General features: G+C 43.8%; 1 protein-coding gene across 5 annotated transcripts in view; it reads right to left on the bottom strand.

Moving 5' to 3' along the window:
- nhsl1b (NHS-like 1b) overlaps positions 1–20528 on the bottom strand; it is a 64587-nt gene that overhangs the window by 9225 nt on the left and 34834 nt on the right. For 2 of the 5 annotated variants that reach the window (XM_046061269.1, XM_046061273.1), the window contains exons 2-6: positions 14048–14200; positions 10036–10166; positions 7381–7585; positions 4179–4310; positions 1544–2386 (exon numbers count right to left, since the gene is read on the bottom strand). In XM_046061269.1, coding sequence (XP_045917225.1) covers positions 1544–2386; positions 4179–4310; positions 7381–7585; positions 10036–10166; positions 14048–14200 — 1464 coding nt within the window. Of the gene's footprint in view, positions 1–1442; positions 2387–4178; positions 4311–7380; positions 7586–10035; positions 10167–14047; positions 14201–20528 lie in introns of all 5 variants that reach the window. The other 3 variants (XM_046061270.1, XM_046061271.1, XM_046061272.1) reach the window with 3 other exon arrangements.

Here is a 20528-nt window from a genome sequence, read left to right as displayed (position 1 = left end):
GGGGGAGGTGGAGGTGGAGGTGGAGGACTGAAGCTCCCATTGAAGGATGAACTGGGGTGGATTAGCATTTCAGGGGATGGAGGAGGAGGGAATTCTGGGGAGGTGGAGCAAGCAGGAGGTGGGCTCAGAGTTGGACCCTTTGGACTAGTGGATAACGGGGGAGCCGGCGGAGGAGGGCCTGCACTGGAGCTTGGCGGTAGAGGGGGAGGGAAAGGTGGAGGTGGGCTGAGAGGGGTGTTGGGAGCTGAAGAGGAGGAGAGGGGCAGGGGTGGAGGTGGTGGAGGAGGAGGTCCGGAGTTTTTAAGTGAATCCGAGGTGTTTGAGGAAAGCGAGGTGGATGAAGAGGACATGGATACAGAGGAGAGGAGAGAGGACTTCCTCTCGGGCACTTTAGGCCTGGGCCGGCTGCCCGAGGGAGACATGGACCTGACGATCGAGGGCACTGGGGTTCCGGCTGTGGGGGTGTTGGACTGGCTAGAGTAGCCGCTGGATGGGGAGGTCAGTCTGTGCACCCTGTCCGGTGAGGAGGTGGACGTTTTGGGCTTCACCACCACCTCTCCCTCCTGGCGTTGGGATCTAGGGGCCTGGCTGTTGTTGTGAATCTCCCCTCCATTCTGTAATTCTCCTGGGCGAGCCCCAGCCGACATGTTATCTATGGCGTGCGCCGGAGGGGTCTGTGCCCTCTGGTCTCCATGGTTACGAGGGTAGTCCATGTAGTAGCCCCAGGAATCTGCGTAGTCTGAGCGCAAGCTGCTGGTCTCGCTATGAGCAGGTGTCACATGGCACAGCGAGTATACATTGGACACAACGCCACAGTTGGTGTTGGCTGCTAACGATGCTGCAGAGCTACCTGCACTGATGCTACTCTGACTGCGTGGCCGTAGCACCCAAGGGTCATCGTAGTCGCTGCTTGGGCTGTGAGAGGGTGAAGACGGCGAAGCCCCTTTTCCTTTCCCTCCTCTCAGCCCCATCTGTAGGCTCTGCTGCAAGCTAGCAATTAGAGTCTCATTGAGCATGGCTCCGTTTGGCTCATTAACGCCGCTGATGGCGCTAACACCTCCAAGGGGTTTTTTCGCACCAGGCTTGCGTCTAAGAGAGTCTGTACGAGCTGGGGGCAGCGGAGGCTTCTTGGCCTTGCGGAGGGAGATGCTGCGTGACAGAGAGCGATCACTGTACAAGCTTCCAGAGTCTTCCTCGTTCGCCATCTCGCGGCACTCGTACATGCTGTGCCTGGTGGCCCGTCCAGCTGCTGCACCGTGCCCGCTGCCATGGCTACGAGAGCGCAGACCTGAGTCCAAGTGCATGGAGGTGTAGTATCCATCATTGTCTTGGGAATAGAGGGAGCTGGAGTCAGTCGTGGTCCTGGAGGAGAGGTCCAAGCTGCTATACAGCTGGTTTATAGGAGTGGAGCAGCTGGAGGTAAGAGTGCGGTGTGGAATCACCACGTTTTCTGGCGTGTCGTAGATCCACTGCTCCTCTGGCAGACAGGATGGCGGCGTGGGGGCCAAGGTGCTGTGGCTGTGTACACTGCTGTCCGAGTGCCCTGACTCGCTAGCAGGTGCTGCCACTACCAGACCACCATTCTGCGGGGTATGAGTTGGGGTAGAAGTGGCCAAGGCTGGGCAGGTGGAGCTGTGGGTAAAGCCTGCTGGACTGGAGAGCAGGGGGTCACTGTTGGTGGAGGAAGCCAGACTGAGCGGACGAGCTGCAGGGTAAGCTGAGGCTGGGGAGTGGGAGAGATGACCAGAGGTGTTGAGGGCAATGACCTCAGAGGAGCTAAACAGGGTGGCATTGGGGATGAGTGAGGTGGAATAGGCAGCGTGTGGGGAGACCACACATGCTGGACCGCCACCCCATTCACTGGCCTGTGTCCCCCTCACCTCCTGAGACTTGGGCCTGGGCAGGGTGCCTGTCCTGGGGGCATTTCTCATGTGCACCACTGTATCGTCAACCCGCAGCTTTCCAATCTGCCTCTGAGGTGTAGTTTGCTCCTCTGACTTGATGGGGGTGCTGCTGTAAATGGGGTCCGCGCTGAGGGACACCCTGGCGCCCTGTCGGGGCAGACTGTGAAAACGGGAAGGATTTCCGTTAAACTGATGTGGCAGCATCAGGATCCCAGAGCTGTCACTACTCGAGAGGGATATACTTCCTGTTGAGGTGGAAGCAGAAATGCCAGCCATTTGTGCAGCGATTCCCTGTCCTCTCTGCGCCCGAATTCTTCTCATGGACGGGGGTACGACCTTCACTTCTTCTGTCTGGCAGCCGGAGTCTCTGGTTTGTGAACGTTGGAGCGTTGAGTTGACGCTCCCAACTCTGCCCAAGGTGGAGTACTGTCCCGGGATGAACATGGAATGGGGCCGGAGCTCTCCACCGTGTCCCTTTGCTGCTGTCAAAAGGAAGATAGAAAATAAAATGAAACACATGACTGATCAACAATATCTCATTTTCTCTTCTTGCTCCACTTTCACTTGCTCTTTACTCTCTATGACTTCTTCAGCAACAATGCCTCCTGCTCCTTTGGCTGGACTGTCACATAAACTGTGGTCAGGCGGAAGCTAATTAATTTGATTTTCTGTTAATAAGTTCTGGTTTTCTTCATTAAGGAGGAAAGGATATGAGGGAAGACAGAGAGACTCCCTACTATGCTTCCCCTCCTATTCTGGCTCTGGCTCCGTCTGACTGAAATGCGAATAGTCTGCTGGGGTCCATGACAGGCAGCTGGTAAAGGTGCAAGGCAGCCAAACAAACACATACACGGACACAAACATACACAAACATACACAATGTTCACATGGCCATGCACTGTCAAACAGGAACGAACACACAGAATATGCAGATAGATATAGAGACAAGGACACACAGAAATGCAGACATCACAAAGACACACACGAACATACCGGCTAGTAAACAAACAATTTGAAGAATGAGTTGTAAAATGGGAGAGGATGTCTAGTGTGTCTCCCATCTGTGGTGGATCTCCTGTTGATGCTCGTATTCCAAGACACACACACTTATACGTCCTTTCTTTTCTCTCTCGCTCTCCCTTCTCGCTCTCTCCAAACCACACATACACACTCTTCCTCCATTGCTAAAAGCTGGAGTGACAGCTTGGCTGCTGCTGCTGCGATAGATTAAGCTGCAGGTCTACTTCGCAGGCAGCTCTGGAGCATAGAGAGGGAGGGATGAAGCACTGGGACAATTACCCCGGCCCAGTAATCATGACATTCAGAGGCTGTCGTCAGCTGTGCACTAACCAGACTTTAAAGCTCTTTTCTTATCAGCCTAGGGGATCTTATCGCACAGAGAAATGACATTCTCCTTAAACACTGCTGCCATCCTACAGCTCAGAGACATGTAAATAAACAGCAGCCATGCGGTGCCGTCAGCACAGCACAGTGTCAGCTTAGTAAGCTTACTGCTCGCTTAACACCCAGCTCAGCTGAGTGACTAATGGTAGGGGACCTCATATTTGTTATTTAGCCCTCATCTGTTTGGAGGGTTTGAGGATCATGTGGTCTGAAAGGGGCATAAGAAGAGGGGTGTGAAGCCTTTCTGGTGTCCATGATCAGGGGCCCACTGTCTCATAATCAGTACATGTTGGTAAGTAAGACACACACATGCAAGATTATCAATATGGCCCCGGGATTACAGCACAGACACACAATTAACACACACAATTCAAAGAAAAGGGACTGCAGAAAGTTGACCCCGAAGGATTACGGCACAATACGTATTTAAAAATGGCAAACCCTGCACTTAACTTCTCCTATGTGACATGATTTTCCAACAGGCAAAGTCTAAAATGAGATTCTGCGAGTAAAAAATTAAAACCACAAAACTACTGAAAAGGATTTCATAACTGGTTTCTGGCTGTAGATACGGTTAAACAGGGTAGAGGAGAGCAAATGAGGACACTTCGTATGTAAAACTGAAACAGGGAAAGACTGAACAACTGCAGGGCCTTGATCCAACACTGTGGACTTGCATGTGCCATATTTTCCCTCTCAATGTGACCAATGTTGGCGGTGTGAGTTAATATTTCACTTAATGTATAATGCACAAAGCCATAGAGAGTTAGGTTAGAGGATGTAGTGAAAGAAGGAGGGATGCTTGTCCAGAGTGTTGGTACAGGTCTGTGGACAGTAGAGGGCAACATATTGCCCCACAGTGATCCATACCTAGCTCCAGGTTGAAGTTGTCAGGCAGCCCTGATATAGTCTTTCTGCGTTTGACCTTCTTGGGCCGGCGGGACACGGTGTCAGTGTTAATGAGGGAGCGCCGGATGCTCGCCTGTCGGTCAAACACTGCCCCTGGTAGCCGGGAGGGCGAGAGCAAGGCAGGCGGACACACAGGCAAACAGCAGTCAGTTAGTTGAAAGGAACAAACCCACCAACATGCAGAAAGTTTAAACATGCAACGTCAAGAAGGCAAGAAACCTAAAGGGTCATTTTCTCACCCACCCACCCACAGCAGTGATATCTAGCCATGCAGACAGTTTTTGTTTTATTTGCCAAGGTTTTGAGGTATCGAACTTTTGCGTTTTCTGGTGCCACCCCAATTCAATATATGTAAAGGGAACTCCATTTGTGATGCTCACAGCATTGAAGAAATGCATTAAATGTTTAACAGCATCCTTGACAGAAAGAGTGTCTGTTACTCTGCATAATTACTTTCTCGCAGACGCAAATAAAAACAATGCACTGCTGAATTATTCCCTGGGTGTGTACGTGTATGTATTTATGTACTGTATATATTGTTTTATTTAATTTATTTCATATTTTTCAATATTCTAATATACATTTAATTATCTGCTAAGTTCTATGTGTTTAGCATGAAGGGCCTACAAAGTTTAATTTCGCTGCACAACCTCGTGTATATTGATAAATAAACTACCTTGATAATCCACAGAACACACTGTGAACAGTTTCCACAGGGACTAAGAAGTAATTCCACAGGAAACCACTGCCCAATCAATACTCGATTTTAAGGCTCCTAGCGATATATTTGGAAGTTTAAAAAAATCTGATGAAGATAATTTGGCCTATAGCAACTTCCTTTTAACATAAACTCATGACATATTATGAGTTTTATCATGACATTGACATTACATAACAGTTCAGAAAGTTGTGCTCTCTGGTGCGATGTAACAATGACACTATTACTAAATATATTGGCCTTGGCAATTTATCAGTCTAGCTCTACTAGAAACTGTTGATAGTGAAATCTGGGCATGTTTCTAGAAATAAGAGTTGCTGTTGATTCTTTCATGTAACTGTTCAATGGTGCGAGCGCCACAAATAAAATTCTATTCAGTTTCCATTTATTGAGTTGGAGGCAGAAAGCTCAGAGGCAAATATCTAAACCTGGGCAAATACAACCAAATGTATTTGTGTCTGCATTATACCACTAGAGGAAAGGGAGAAGGGTTTTTTTGTCATTCTCATTTACTAGCCAAGTTTAATCCTTAGAACAGAAAATAACTGGCCAAAGGGGCTAGCAAAGAAAACAATAACATTTTTGGCCTCAATATTAGTAATTATAAAGATACTTATAAGATATGTGAGATCTAGAGTGCATGCTGTTATCAAAAAAATGTGCATGCATGGGACAGTATGAGGTGACATACACACACACTTTTATTCTCAATATCCTTCTCACTCTCTGTCGAGTTTCCCTAAAGGAAGAGCAATATCTCGCTAGGAACAGCTCTTCTATCTGCTATTTGGCTAGCTGGTGACAGCCTGCAGGCGTTGGGGAAATAGAAATTGGTACGAGGGCAGATAGTGTCTATCACATTCCCCCTCACGGTGACAGAAAAGTCCCTGATCTCTCTCCGGGTCTGTATGTGTGTGTGTGTGTTTTACTCCCCTTCTCAGTAATCTAAAGTGACAGGAGATGAAGTCAACAGTGATTTGCGATGAGTGGGACCACATTAAGCACTCATTAGTGTGTAAAGGACGACAGGATTGCAGTTATATTGGCCTTGACAATAGCAAAATTCAGATGTTGAACTGCAATTTGCGGAGTCTTTGTGCTGTTGTTCATCTATTTTAGACCTCATACAAGATATCTATATCAATATGTCTTATGATTGAAACATCACACAAGCTGCAGTGTAATATATTACTCATCAGAACTGGCAGAATGAGACGTTGTATCTATGTGAGTGGCTCGTGTGGCAGACAGCACTGAAAAATGTGACATGCTAACAAGGGAATTGCATCGACATGTTTTGCTGTGTACGAGTGTTCGTCTGTCAAACGCCTGGTGATCTGACATAAAGTCAGTGAAAAGCCTTGACCCTTGGATAAACGTCAAACCCTCGATCACACACGCATAAAGAAAGGTAAAGGTCAGTCTCCAACAAGCATGAAGGAAGAGGAGGAATTTGCACAGATGTGCAAGAGGAAAGGCAGACATCCATGACTGACTCATACAGTTTTTTCCTCTGTGGATCACTGGATACAGTAATTGATTAGTCTATATCCACTTTTCCACAGATGGTTGATTAATGGAACAGTCCCACATTTTGCTTGTAGGACTCATTCCCCTTTATGCTGCCTTACTAAGAATTCGATGAGAAGACCAATAAAAATCACAAGATATGACATGTTAATGTGGCAGTTTTTAAATTATTGAAAGGGATTGCTTTTGCTTTTGAAATTGGCCAGCCCAACCCTTTAGTCTTTAAATATATCAACAAGTACCGGATGGATTATTCCCCTTAGTATGAATTATAATAACTTTGGTATTTCAGTGGTTTTTCATCAGGTCAAAATATTAATTTGTCCAATTCTTTGACCTGTGCAACTAATGGCCTTCCCATCAGCCCCAGCTATACTTTTGGTTAATGTTAATTAGCAATCAAATAGCATTCTAAACACTCTAAACTAAGATGTTGAACATGGTAAACATCACACCTGCTTAGAGCCGCTAGCATAGCTGTAAACTCTTGGTCTTGTTTATTTGGTGGAGGCTAGCTGTGTCCTCCTGCATCCTGGATTTGTCCTAAGCTAGGCCAAGCATGATATGAAGCTATCTCTGTGTTAAACTCATAGACTTGAAATTGATCTTCTCATCTACTGTAACTCTCGGTAAAACAGCAATAAAAAAATGTCCAATGTCCAAATGACCAACAAAACCAAATGTGTGAGAGGTGGTGAGAGGTTAACGTTACAGAACAGACACCAGGGATGGATGAGACAAGATCAAACGCTCTCGAAACTAGTCTGATCTTTCTATGTTGCTATTCAACATGGAACTAGAGGACCAGGACATTTGTTTTCCCACTACCGACACTGATGGTGATTGGTTGCTACTCGCTACTGGTTGAGAGATTGACAAAATGGTTGGATGACTATGGTTGCCAATAGGTCATACCTGTGACATTGATGGCAACTATGTCTGTGGGCACGGCCTTGGCCGTCTGCCTCATCTTCTCCTCTGGGGTGGGGAGGGCTGCGGCCTTGGTCCATACCACCTGTCCATCAACCTCAGACCCCTCCTCTCCTTCACCCCCTCCCAGCGGGGTCTGGGGCCTCATGGAGAGCTGAGATTTGCTGTCCTCCGCTGATGAAGCTGTGGACTAGATTAGAGAAAGAAGAATGGGTTAGCGAGACTTAAGACGTCAAGTGGAGCAAAGAAAGCGAAAAGGGAATGCAAAGAGAGCAGAGACAGCAAGAAAGGAAAGGTGGCAGAGGGGAGAGAGTGAGATAATAGAAACAAGGGATGAAAAAGAAAATAACACAAACAGGTGATTGAGGCGAGATGGAAGGAGGAAGAGCCGAAAGAGGCGAGAGAAAGAAAGACAAGACAGGAAACGGGAGTGACAGAGGTGAGAGAGATGTGAGGTAATGAAGGGCAATGGAAAACAAAGATTTAGTCCTATTGAATTAAAGCACAGAACTGACGGATAAAGAAAAATGTCAATAGAGAAAAATATGTGTGAAAAGAATATTATAGAATAGAACTTAATTATCCAAAAACTATAACTGACAGCTTCTACGGGCTATATTGGCACACACAAACAGACTTTAGTATATTACATTGCGGTGACCTTTAGAAGCTTGTGGTGCTGTAAACATGTTTCACGATCAATCAAACCCAAATGGAAACACACACACACACACACACACATCTATCAGAGTAAACAGACTGTTTGGAGATGGCGCGATAAAAGCAAGAGAGAGCAACTGCAAGGAAGACGAGAGAGAATCACTCACGCATTAACTCGTGTTCACACACTAACAGTTCTCAATCCTGAAGTAGAATTTACTGCAGAGGATGCAACAACAAACAACAACGTATTGCTGCAGCCTCCAGGCTTGACATTGAGCTGTTAGTCAACAGAAAACCAGCAATTTCCAGTTTGCTGAACATTTAACTCAATGTCCATCTGTGATTTTGAAATCATTATTTTGAATCAGAGTAAACACAGGCTGGAATTTAAAGTACACTGGAAACAAATGATCCCAAATAGTTTGGATTATAGAGCAATTCCAAGGGCAGAAACGTTGAATTTTGCCTGGCTGTATCTGGTACAGGTTGGGCTTTTCCACTATGAAAAGAAAAACGACTGGCAGGAAATCCTCTGTGTGAATTTGTTGGATTTAAAATCACTGGAATAAAGTTGTTCAGAAGCTCCCAAATACGCCCAGGAGTCATTCCCTATGCCCATTACTGTTTATCCTGACAATCCCTAACATCAGACTGGCTAGAAGAGATGGCTATTAGAGCTTTCATATAAACCACCCATGGGCGGATGGGTATGTGGGGGAGGCAACAGAGGGGGGGAGAAGAGGGGAGGATTTAAAGAAAGGATCTCAGTGAGAGTTGAGTGGTAAGCATAGCTTGTTTTCTTGCATCATCGTCGCTCAACCAGGAGCCCTGTTTCTCCTTTTGAGGCGGCTGTCAGGCCATGTTAGACTCACTGGCCTCAGGACAACAGGAAGTGACGGGGAAGAGAGGGGATGGGGAACAAAACAGCGGAACAGAGGAAGGGGGATGACAGCAGACAGGAGGAGGGGATTGGTTTGGGTTGAAGAGAGGGACATGAGGGTGAGAAAGTAGAAAGACAGATAACGAGAGATGGGAGTTGACAATTTAGAAAGACAACAGCATGTTATGAAGGTCGAGGGTCGAGTCAGGCATGAAACGAGCGAGGGGCTCTGGGGGGACAAAGGAGACCCTGATAATGAAAGTCCCTCTGACCATTTCAGAATCACTCATATCACATTGTGTGTGAGAAAAAAAAATGAGGTATATCTCTTCTCCTATATGAATTGCACTTCACCTCACACTAATGGTCAGTCAGTAAAAAGAGCTATGACAGCTTCTTTTTCCATCCCTCTTCATCTCTGCCCCTCTTTATTTCTCCGTCTCTCTCACATGTATCACACTCCTATGAAATTACAGTGCTGTTACATTAGACAAACAACAGCCCCTCCAAGTGTAGAGGAAAGACAAGTATAAAAAAGAAATAACAACAGCCAGCATATGTTTGTTCTCTCAATATATTTAGCTCTGTCTGAATGAAATTGTGAGTTGAACATTTTATTCTAGTTCTACTTTTTCATGATGCGTACTGACAGTTATAACAATATGTGAGTGTGAGCTTTGTGCTGGCTCTCTATGTACCATTAATCCTAACAAACTACCACTGGTTAACTATTAGCACAATGTCAACCACAGGGGAAGAACAGGCTGGTAAGTTGGCTAGCTTTTGGGTCATTTCCAAAGAATTCTTGATCTAAAGCTAATCAGGAATTCTGTAAAAAACAAAACAAAGTAAGGTCAGGAAGGAAGTAAACTTAAGACTAAGGAAAACATGCATTTCCATTTCAGACCACTAGAGGGCAGACTGACACTGTTTAAATCACAGGAGGTGAGCTGCCATGCTTCTTAATCTGCACTAGACTGCAAAGCACTGCTGTGCACGCATAGTGCACTTGTATGTACTGGGTATGTAGTGACTGTTGAACTGACACCTGGACAGGTGTGTGTGTACTTGTGTGCAGTGTTTGTGCCTATGTGTACCTTCTTATCATTATCTTCATCCTCGTCATCATCATGCAGACTGCTGGTAGACTGTGCAGGGTCGGAAAATATGGGACCCTGAGAGTAGTACTGAGAGCTCCGGAAACCATCTTTCCTTAGTTTGTCGCATTCTGCAGGACAGACAGAAACACACATGTCATATACACTATGGTAGGAAGATGTATGAAATAGATATAGGACACACACACAGACATACCTAGCTGTGTAACGCTTATCAACTGTGTGTGTGTGTGTGTGTGTGTGAGTGAGTGCCGTCCCTGTTGGACGCTGCTTACACCTCCTCTCGTCGCCACCTGCTGGGATGGTGTTGTGATGTATATGTGTGAGTGTGTGTATGCCCATGTGCGTGATAAGAAGAGAGTTTTATAAATTAGTGTGTGTGTGTGTAACAAGAGGAGGGGGGTATCAGTTTCAGTCTGTCACACACAGATGGCAGAACTATCCCCCCCTCTCTCTTCAACCCCCCCCCCAATGGGGCATTTAGCACGTCATTACTCTCTTTCTCCCTTTGCAAATACCTACTAGTGCATCCTTTGTCTTATATTAGCTCATTAAATTCACCTAGTACTAAACTGTGTGAGAGCAAGCCTTTCACATTTCTATTTAAATAACTTTAATATGAAAAAATCTAAACAAATCCCTATCTGCCACATTGGTAGCATATTAACTGACATGTATGCATGAGTCTTCTTTGTCTTTCAAATAATCCCTGATTCATACAAATGTGGTCTTTAATCTTGCATCTTTGGGATTCAGAATCCATTGTGGTGAATGAAACACTCCTAGCCTGGCACCTCAAGGATGCTGCTTTTGATCCCTTTCATGTGCCATCGATCTCCATAGCTAATTACAGCCCATCTCTGTGGACAGACACACTGGTGCATGTATAATACTGTCAGTTAATGGATCCTAATGAGATTGGCAAAGGTAGCTACTGTAACAACAAGCTAATGTGGTAGCGGTGTGGAAGAAGGGATTTTGAAAGACTGATGATAATGAGAACAATGATGGGGAGGAGAGCTGTTAAGATGATCGGTGTTGCGTGATGGGGACAGTTGATCAAATACATAAGGCTTGATGAGTTGAGTGCTGCTTGTTACTAAGCAGAACTAAGTGACATGAGAGAAGATGAGCAGAAAGAATGAAGGATACTGAGGACAAAAAATATATAATGATAGAATAATGAACAGGGTCTATCTGTATATTATTTTACAGCGGCATTTAAATAAAATCAGCAAATAGTAATTTATCTAAGCAGTGTAGTGCCTATTTAGTTTACAAATAAAAGATGCACAAAGTATGTGGAAAACTACATCTACTGGGAGCCGGAGTAAACTTTAATAAACAACAATGATACTTTCAAATACATTTTTTGCTTATCAAGCAGTTATGGAGCAACATTATTATTCATTTGGAGTCAGTCACCTGGTGAATCTATGTCCAATATTCTTTTTCTTCTAACACTGTTTTTGGTCCACCCAAATCCTGAGGGAAATATCTGGCTATTTAGCTGCTAAATGCTCCACTATGCAACAGCTAGTCGCCAACTAGTCTGTCTGCTGCTTGGTGCTGAGCAGGTAGTATACAGCGGGTTTCTATAGCTCTTTCTGAAAACAGCTGCCTGCTGTGGCTGAAAACAACACGGTGAGAGTTGTTAGAGAAAAACCAATACAGTAAACATGCAACAATGAGCTGAAACTCACTACAAAGCTCTGTAAAGCAGAGGCGAGCATCACTACGAACGCCCCCCTTTTACGCTGTCACATTGTTTTCATGTTGTCATTTGATATGTTGTTGATGTAAAAATATCGATAACAGTCGCAGCTGCTTTAAAGTTAGTGAACTTTATGAACTTTGATCTGTCTGACTTACAGCAAGGGCTTGAAGGCAGTTTTCTTCAATTCAAATCTACCCTTATTCTTACACTGTAAACACGGGCAAACAAAACAGCAGCCCAGGTTATCACTGAATTACATCAATGACTAATGAACTTAAGCATAAATCTGGGCATAACACTGACAGTAATCATACAATTGTTATGTAACTTCCCCCCTATGGGTTCAACACATTTTTGTAACTCATCAGCTGCCTGCTAAACACAAGCTGAACCCTATATGACTGTGTGAAAGGAAAAACAGAGTGGATGCACACTGCCATCTGATTGGTTATTGATTACTCTGCTCTGCAGAGCAGAAAGCAGACTCGTGCACCTTGCTATGCTCATGCTGGTGGCACTGGATTTGGTGACTGCTTACATGTGCATGAGGGCAGGGGTTGAGCCTGGTTAAACCTCCTGAGATAACCTCTAAATTATTAAATATCTTCTAACAATAGTTATTACTATTACACATATGTAAATAATGGAAGTTTATTTCTTTAAGGCTGGCCTGTAGATAGTTGTGTAACCTCTGCTATTCAACTTCCTGGGAGTGGACAAGGAATTAAAGAGCTAAAACACACAAGACTCAAATGGACAGCACAGGTGCCCTCATTGGACACCTGTTGTATTTCATTTAGGACCCCTGGGGTGACAGGATGATAGGACAGTGATGGGGGGTGGGGGGTATTAATATTTAAGAATATGCAGCATCAACAGCACAGGGAAAGACAAAGACAGCCTGCAGTGTGTCTCTGTGTGTCTGTTAAAGCAGGTGACTAATGTCCGAAAGCAGGTGACTAATGTTCGACAGTATCAGGTTACAAACGGCCCCTCCTCGTTTATCTCTCTTTCTCCCTTTATCAGTCTCTTTGTTTTATCTGCTGGCACACAAGGCCACCCAAGCATGTAAAAAACAAGCCTTTACTGTCACACATCCACCCGCGTACGCACACATACACACCCATATATACACACTTCTAAGCCTTTGCTCACACCTGTCTCGCAAGCTGTTATCTGAGAAATGGGTGGAAAGCACAACTTTCCCAGGAACTCTCGCCGAAACAGGTGCCAGCATTTACTAGTATTCCCACTTCCTGCGCTGGGAATGTTGTGAGAATATTCAACAGATGTCACTCTGCTGTGACTTGACTCCTTGTGTTTGTTTGACAACAAGACAGTGTCTGTGCTGGACAAACAGGAAGAAGAGGTTCTCACACTGTTGTGTTGTTGGCTAAACATTGGACTGAACACAACTTACAGGTCTGGGCATTTTTACAGTGCTGTAGACAGACACAGTTGATCTTTACCTTGATGCCATAACAAACATGATGAAGTCCAGCAACACTCACGCCAGTGAGCTTTATTAGTGTGTCTATTTTGCTTGATTTGGCTGATATGCATTTAAACTATTTATTGGAGTTAATTATGGGTCTCACTTAGAAACTTATTTGGACTATAATTCCACTCAAACAAATTTTAACAATTATTTAAGTTAGTTGAACGACAGAAGTGTTTGATAATCAATTCATTGTCACTTTTCAAGCAAATATGACAGAAATTCTGACTAAATTGAATCTCTTTGTGTTTTGGGCTGTTCAGTTTGAAAATTGTAATTCTTTTTACTATTTTCTGACATTTTATAGACCATTAATTGATCTATCAAGAAGATATTCTGCAGATTCGTTGTTGATGAAAATATATTGTCTAATGTTTGTTTGATCATTTTTATGTTTCACTGTCATTTTGAAAGATGTAATATTTTACCTTTTGCCAAATACTACATACTAACGCTTGGCTCCCTGAGTGTACATGAGAACCACCAAATTAGCTCAAACTCCTGGTTTCAGCAGAATGGGAAACCATCAACAGCCAGCATATGATTACAATTTCTACAACATGTAATCAACTGTTATTTAAAGGTTGTTTTACACACAAAATGTTGCCTGGGAAAGTACACAAGTGGCTAATGAATTCTCAAAATGTGGATGTTGTGAACCTGAAATGATGCAAACACCCACTAATCTCCTTCTCCACAGGAGTGACAAATTACTCTAACCTTGATTTTGTCAGTGATCATGTTGGATGCTGTCAAACTCTCTGAATGGTTCTTACCTCGCAAGGCAGTCTTGAGGTTGACTTTGGCCTGACGGTGGAGGTCTTCTACACAGGGGGGCCGGCTGCCTGGTAGGAAGACGTTCTCCTGCTGGTGCCACGGAGCTGTGTAATGCACCGTCCACTTGCTCTCCTCATCCAGGTTAGACACCGCTGCAGAGACACACAGATCAGGTTATGGAATTTTTGTTTTTCTTGACTTATATTTCCAATTGTATTGACCCCAGTAGATTTCTCAAAGGATCTTTTACTACATCATCGTCAAGAACAGTATTTTTTTTTAAACTGAACAAAAAAAATAAGCTAAAGATAACCCACACAGTTGACATATATCAGGGTTTTTGAAGAAAGAAAAGAGGGTTCGCTAATTCTAAGGTACTATAAACTGTGCATTAGAAAATACCAGTACACTGTGCACGTGCAACTGGCTACAGAAAGGATTTGTTTATGTTTGGTGGAGAAAAGGAAGGGATAGGTGGTGCTTTGCATCGAGGTGTCATTCTCCACACCAATAACATGACACGTATCTGAGACTTCACGCAGTAGGCCACACAAGTCAGAGGGGGGAGGAGGGGTATAAAGAAAGTTGGAGGGAAACATTAACTGATTCTGATGATTCTCAGCTCAGACATTCAAACAGGCTACTAAAAACTTACAAAAGCGAACTTTTAAGCAAGTGAACTTGCCCTCGGAGAAACCCCTTCCACGCAAAAATAAGGCAATATAACAACAATACACACACTAGAACTAAAATTCAATGGGTTTAACATATGGCTAGGTCTCAAAACCATTTAAAAGTAGCTGGCTAAGACACTGAACTATTTTTTCCTTTACAACGGAGGGAAAACAGCCCTTTTCTTTGTCATTTTCTAGAGCACTTCTCTCAATCATCAGACATCATTAAAGAAATATTAACAGGACTTGTGCTTTTCCTTGTTTGCCTGCAATTGGTGGTGGCTTGTAATGTGGGCGATCCAGGAATTGATGCTTATTCCCATGCCGCAGTGTCAGCAAAATGACTGAGGTGTAAATATCAACAAACACACGCATAATTTCCAAAAGTTAGGCTTACCAAGTGAGCGTAACCAAGCGACGGTTGGTGATCGTGGATGTAGGATTACCTCCATTAAGCCACGTTAGTTAAGACAGCTATCTGTTTGTCCCTGTCCTGACCATCACAACTGTGTCCATCTGACTGGGACAGAGGGAGAAGTTCAGAGGAACCAGAGGGAAGGGGAGGGGTCATGAAAGGGGACGGGAGCATGTGGCTTGTTTGTGCTTTTTCACAGGTGCTAATGAGCCGTAGTAGGATGCATAATGGCTGTGTTGGGGGAGGACAGAAAGCCTCCAAGGTAAAGGTATAAGGTGTGGTCCTATGACTACAAACTGGTCGTTGCAGAAAGTGTGAGCTAGTGTGTAAGTGTTAATATGTAGATAGCCTTCATTTTTAAAAAGCCCCTTTGGGAGAATCAGACTTTGCTTGTATGTGACCATTAGAGGTCTGCAACCTAATGAGTACTGCAGAGTTAAAAATAGTTTTATGGATGGATTCATAGGGGTCAGTCCAGTGTGCCAGGTCCTGCTGAGTACTGCTGGTGACCAATGGCACCTTAATGTCTGTCTCTACAGCACGTTGAGAAATGGGAAGTTGTTAACCGCTTCTCCAGCAGAGGAGAGGGGCGGGTCATTGTGTTTATTCATGTGCCTCACTGTCACCAAACAAGTTTTCTTTTAGTTTCTTCTTCATTCACAGATCTCTTTTGTGGTAACTCTTTGTGTGTGTGTTTTAGTCTATGCTGTCTGGACTTGTGATCAAAGGAATTTTGCCTCGTGATTTATTTGACTGATTAGTTTGACTAGTGCAGGCATGTTGAAAGACAGCATGTGTAACAACGACACGGGCAGCCAATCACAGTGACACACCGTTACATATACACGCTATCTAGCAGTTTACAACCATTACACATCCTCATATAATGCAGACATATAACAGAACATGGGTGTCGTAACTTTTCATTGACCCCGTAAGTATGTGGTACGTCTGACTTCTCCTCTTTTTGCCACATTGGCTGAGTGCCAGACGAGTGTGATTAGCGTACCCGAGTTAGCCACAGGCTAGTTTTCATCGGCAGTCCCCTTGCCAGATGTTATTAGGCATACTAAAATAGTAAACTGTTATAATACAATAAAATACATTATACAATTGACAAAAGGTAAAAAATTACACTATGTTAAAAATCACAAATAATCGAATAAACAAGATGAGCAGATCAAATCTAAAAATAGATGATACAGTTATTGTTGGTGGATGGGACCAGCGTCAGTGCTGACAATGTTGATTTTCAATAAGCCATTTCTTAACATTACTCTTAAATGAGTAACAGGATGGAGACTCTCTAATTGATGGTGGTACGGAGTTCCATTAATGTGACGCCGTAAATGAAAAGACGGCTGAATACAGTTTTTTTGAGTGGGATTGTGCAGTCCCTCCTGGCTGCACCTCTAGTAACTCTGCTTGCAGTTGATTTAAAGTTGATAAGGCCAGACAAAGGAGGAGGAGCTAAACTGTGCAAGATCTTATACACTAAGCACACGTTTCTGTATTTTATGAGGTTTTCCAAACTAAACAGTTTATACTTCTTTAGAATATGGCAATGATGGTAACGAAATGGCCTTTTGTCTAGAGTTTTAAGTGCTTGTTTGTATAATGATTTCAGTGGTTTTAAGGCTGTAGAGTGTGCGTTGGACCAACTTATCAGACAGTAGGTGATGTGGAAGAGAACCAATGAGTGGAAATATGACTCATTCAATTCAAGTGAGACAACAACACACATGATTTTCTTTTGCTTGTATTTCTGCTGCATGCATTGTCCTAGGTGTTTCACCTCACTCATATGGTTGTTATAGCTTAAAGCAAACAAGTACTGTTGGACCCAGGCTTGCTGTCTATGTATGGTATATGTAGTATATGTATTCATACACGACTAAAGACTCGTGCAGGCTACGAGACTTTCATCGTCGGCCGATGGCCATGCTGTTCACACTACACAACTTGCCATCTTGTGACGGGATCTGGAAGTTGTGCCGTTCACACTACGTGACTGATCGGTGACAGGGGGTCTCACACTACGGGAGCTGTCAGCGGCTCTGTCACCCGTCGCTAGTCTTCAAACCACGTTTTGTCAAGAAAACACATGTGAAATGGGAAATGACGCGAACCTACACACGAAACAGCTGTTGTTTGTTAAAATAAAGATAACAATTATAAAGACAAAGAATATGGGTGAAAGAATGGATTAGCATGAGCAGGTAGCAGGGACTGTCTGAGCTACAGAGAGAGCTGGAGGTGAGTAAAAAAGTGTTTTGCAGTGAAAAAGTAGCTGCCTGCTCTGCCAGCTGCCTGCTCTTATTGGCTGGATGTGGATGTAGAGTCGGCCAACTGCTCCAGATATTTGGCATGCTAGATATCTGGCTGACGTCTGTGATGTGTCAGCGATGCGTTAGGCAGCCGTTTTGATGCGTTGTTGAGTAGTTCACACATAATGGCCACCAATCAATCGTTCATTTACCCATGATCACAGCATGACGGTTTCTTATGAAACCCCTTTCCAAATGTCACACACACTCAGCACAGGTAGCCCTCCCCCACCCTCCTCTCTGACTGTGGGGTTTGAATAGACCTTAGCCAGGCTATAGGAGACCAAGGTCATGGGGACTATGGACACAAAGCCTGTATTGTCCCTCTGCATCAGTCTCCACATCAGGCTTTTCAGTGCCACAATACCAGCTAGCCCCTTTACACAGTAGTCTCACACACACCGGACTGCGGCGCGAAAGTCTTTCAGAAGTCTACTAATCCCTCAGTCCATTGACATCCCAACTCTCTGTTCGCCCAATAACAAATGCAGACTGAGAGCAAACAGGCTACTGAAAACTCTGAAAGATACAAACAGGGGGGCCAAGGAAACCTGCATGCAGTAATACCTTGGAAAATGCATCTGCACACACATCCACTCTAAAAGTATTAGCAGTTATGATCAATATCATGATCAGCTGGTTCCCCAATCGCCCAACAGCGATTTTCATGCATAATACAACCTCCTGTGTTTCATTGATGGTCGGCATAGGCTGGGGTCAAGTCAAGTATTGAGATGTAAAATACAGTAAAGTCATTAAAAAGGTTGCCAAAGCATAAAATCATCTTAGTTAATAGTTTTTTTTAGGGAATATGCCTCTTTACAAGTCATCGATAATAACCTAGTTTTCTACCTGTCTCATTTTAAATAGTAAAATATTTAGGGTATCATAATGCCACATTGGATTATTTTTAACCTTAAACCCAAATAAATTTGCAATTCAATGTCTTCTTCTTTCTATGTCTCAAACATTTGTGCACGCTTGACATTGTGAAAAAGCTGAGGATATGAGTACTGCTCAGCATGGCGCTCCCTTTCCTCAGGACTGCAGTGCAAGACCAAGCTGCTGAGCTAAGGGGCAAAGTGCAGGCATGTGCAAGATGGCAAGTTAAGATGTGAGAAGTACATAAAACGCTGAGCTAACGATTAACAATATCACCTTAGCCTTGACTGCCACACACACTATAAATACACCTGAGATTAGAGTCGGCACAAGCAGCTTGCCCTGCATCAATCAGGTCTTTGTTAAACATCCTCATGCGCTTCATACGCTTAGTATGGTTTCCTTTGATATGAAGCTCAAATTAGCTGAAACATTTAGAACTAAATAAACATTGAAAACATTTTAAAGAAGAAGGGGGGAAAAAGCCAAATATCTTCTAACAGAGTAGCTGTGATTTTAAGTGCTTCCAGCTGCCACCTTTTACAAATGCTGTTAGGTCATTTAGTGCTAATAGTTGTCGGCTCTGTGAAGTCTTGGCCCAGTGGTTACCTGGTAACAGGGTGCAACAGAGGGTTGTCTCTGGGCTCAGCAGAGTCAGCAGTCAAGCAGTATGCCCACAGGAAACCATTAGTTGTAATAAAATGATATACAAAAGCTGGCGTGTGTCCACTTTTGATACAGAACAGCTTTAATGAAGCCATTTAAATGGCTATATACACAATAAATCCAGTCACACAAACATAAATAACACTCCTGTCAAATTTATGCCTAATTATGCGCTATTCATTTGTTCAATAAGACCAAACTACTCATATATACTCATTTGTTAATGATCAATATAGAACAGAAGTAAACATATCTTACCCTTCCTTTTGAAGTATTTAATCACAGATTTTAACGAGGTTCCAATAAACACCATTATTCCGGTTAAGTATATACGCCTCTTTTTTAAAAATCCTTCTAAGGCACAAACAAACAAAACAAATCCAGGGAATAAAAGAAAGAGAGAAGACGGGGCGAAGTAGTAGTGCTGGCGTCCGCTCCCCTCCACTCACATTCTCACTACACGGCGGCTTGGCTAAGAGCGTGTGTGAGCGTCTACTATGCTGACAGCGAGCCTCTAACTCTATCTCTCTCTCTAAACACACACACGGTCCACCACTTCCCCCTCAGGCAGTCCAGTCCTCAGAGAAACACACACACACACACAGACAGTGGGAGGGGTGCAGGGCCGGCCCCTCTGTTCCTCTGTGCTTTGGTTACCAAGGAGTTCTGGCTGCCTCTCCCATTATTTCTCATCATCAGTCGTCCTATCGCGTCTGTCTTTCTCTCTCTACACTCTCTCTCTGATTTACTCTGTGGGACTCAGAATACAGCTGAAAGTTAAACATGCTTTATTAGAACGAACAGGCACTATACTTATAAACTATACTGTTTTGCTATGAAGGATGTTTCTCTCCATCGTCCTCTCCTTCTTTTTGTTTTCTTACTTTCTTCTCTGCTCTGGCAAAGCTAATCAGTGTGTTGCCGCTTTCACTGCCACAACAGACTCATTTGGGGAATATTTATGCATCTAATTAAACTACCTGCCACCCCTACAGGAGAAGCATGTACATTTTTGTGAAAAAAAAGATGCTGAGAAGGTGTTCTCAGGAGGATGCAGCTTCCACCTGCATACAAAGTGTAATGCAAATCGGAAAGATCATTACACACAACACACTAAAGCGCTGACATTTATCTCGTTTGATCTCATTTTGTACCATTTCATGGTTTGCAAAACAACAGAAAGACCAACACGCTACACAGATTCTGTCCCTGCAATCTAAGGTGTATTAAACCAGATAATTTTTTATTACAACTAATTTCATCACTAAAAATTTTCTTTATTTTTTCCTTCTCCCTGGATGTTTTCCATCTTCCTCAGTCTGATCATTCCCAGCCTGCTGTGTGCGCACATGCCCACTGAATCTGTGCCACATGAATATAGATCACATACAATCCTCCCATTGTCCCATCCGCTCCCAATCTATCACACACACACACACAAACACGCACACACACTAATAAGAGCAGGGCTACCCCTCCTTCTGCAACAGCATTTCTTTTCAGCCCAAACGGCTGA

Source organism: Micropterus dolomieu, linkage group LG10, assembly GCF_021292245.1.
Source record: "Micropterus dolomieu isolate WLL.071019.BEF.003 ecotype Adirondacks linkage group LG10, ASM2129224v1, whole genome shotgun sequence".
In the NCBI taxonomy this organism is placed as follows: domain Eukaryota; kingdom Metazoa; phylum Chordata; class Actinopteri; order Centrarchiformes; family Centrarchidae; genus Micropterus; species Micropterus dolomieu.
The sequence above is the reverse complement of the archived record's forward strand: the minus strand, read 5'-3'. Positions and strand labels throughout refer to the sequence as shown.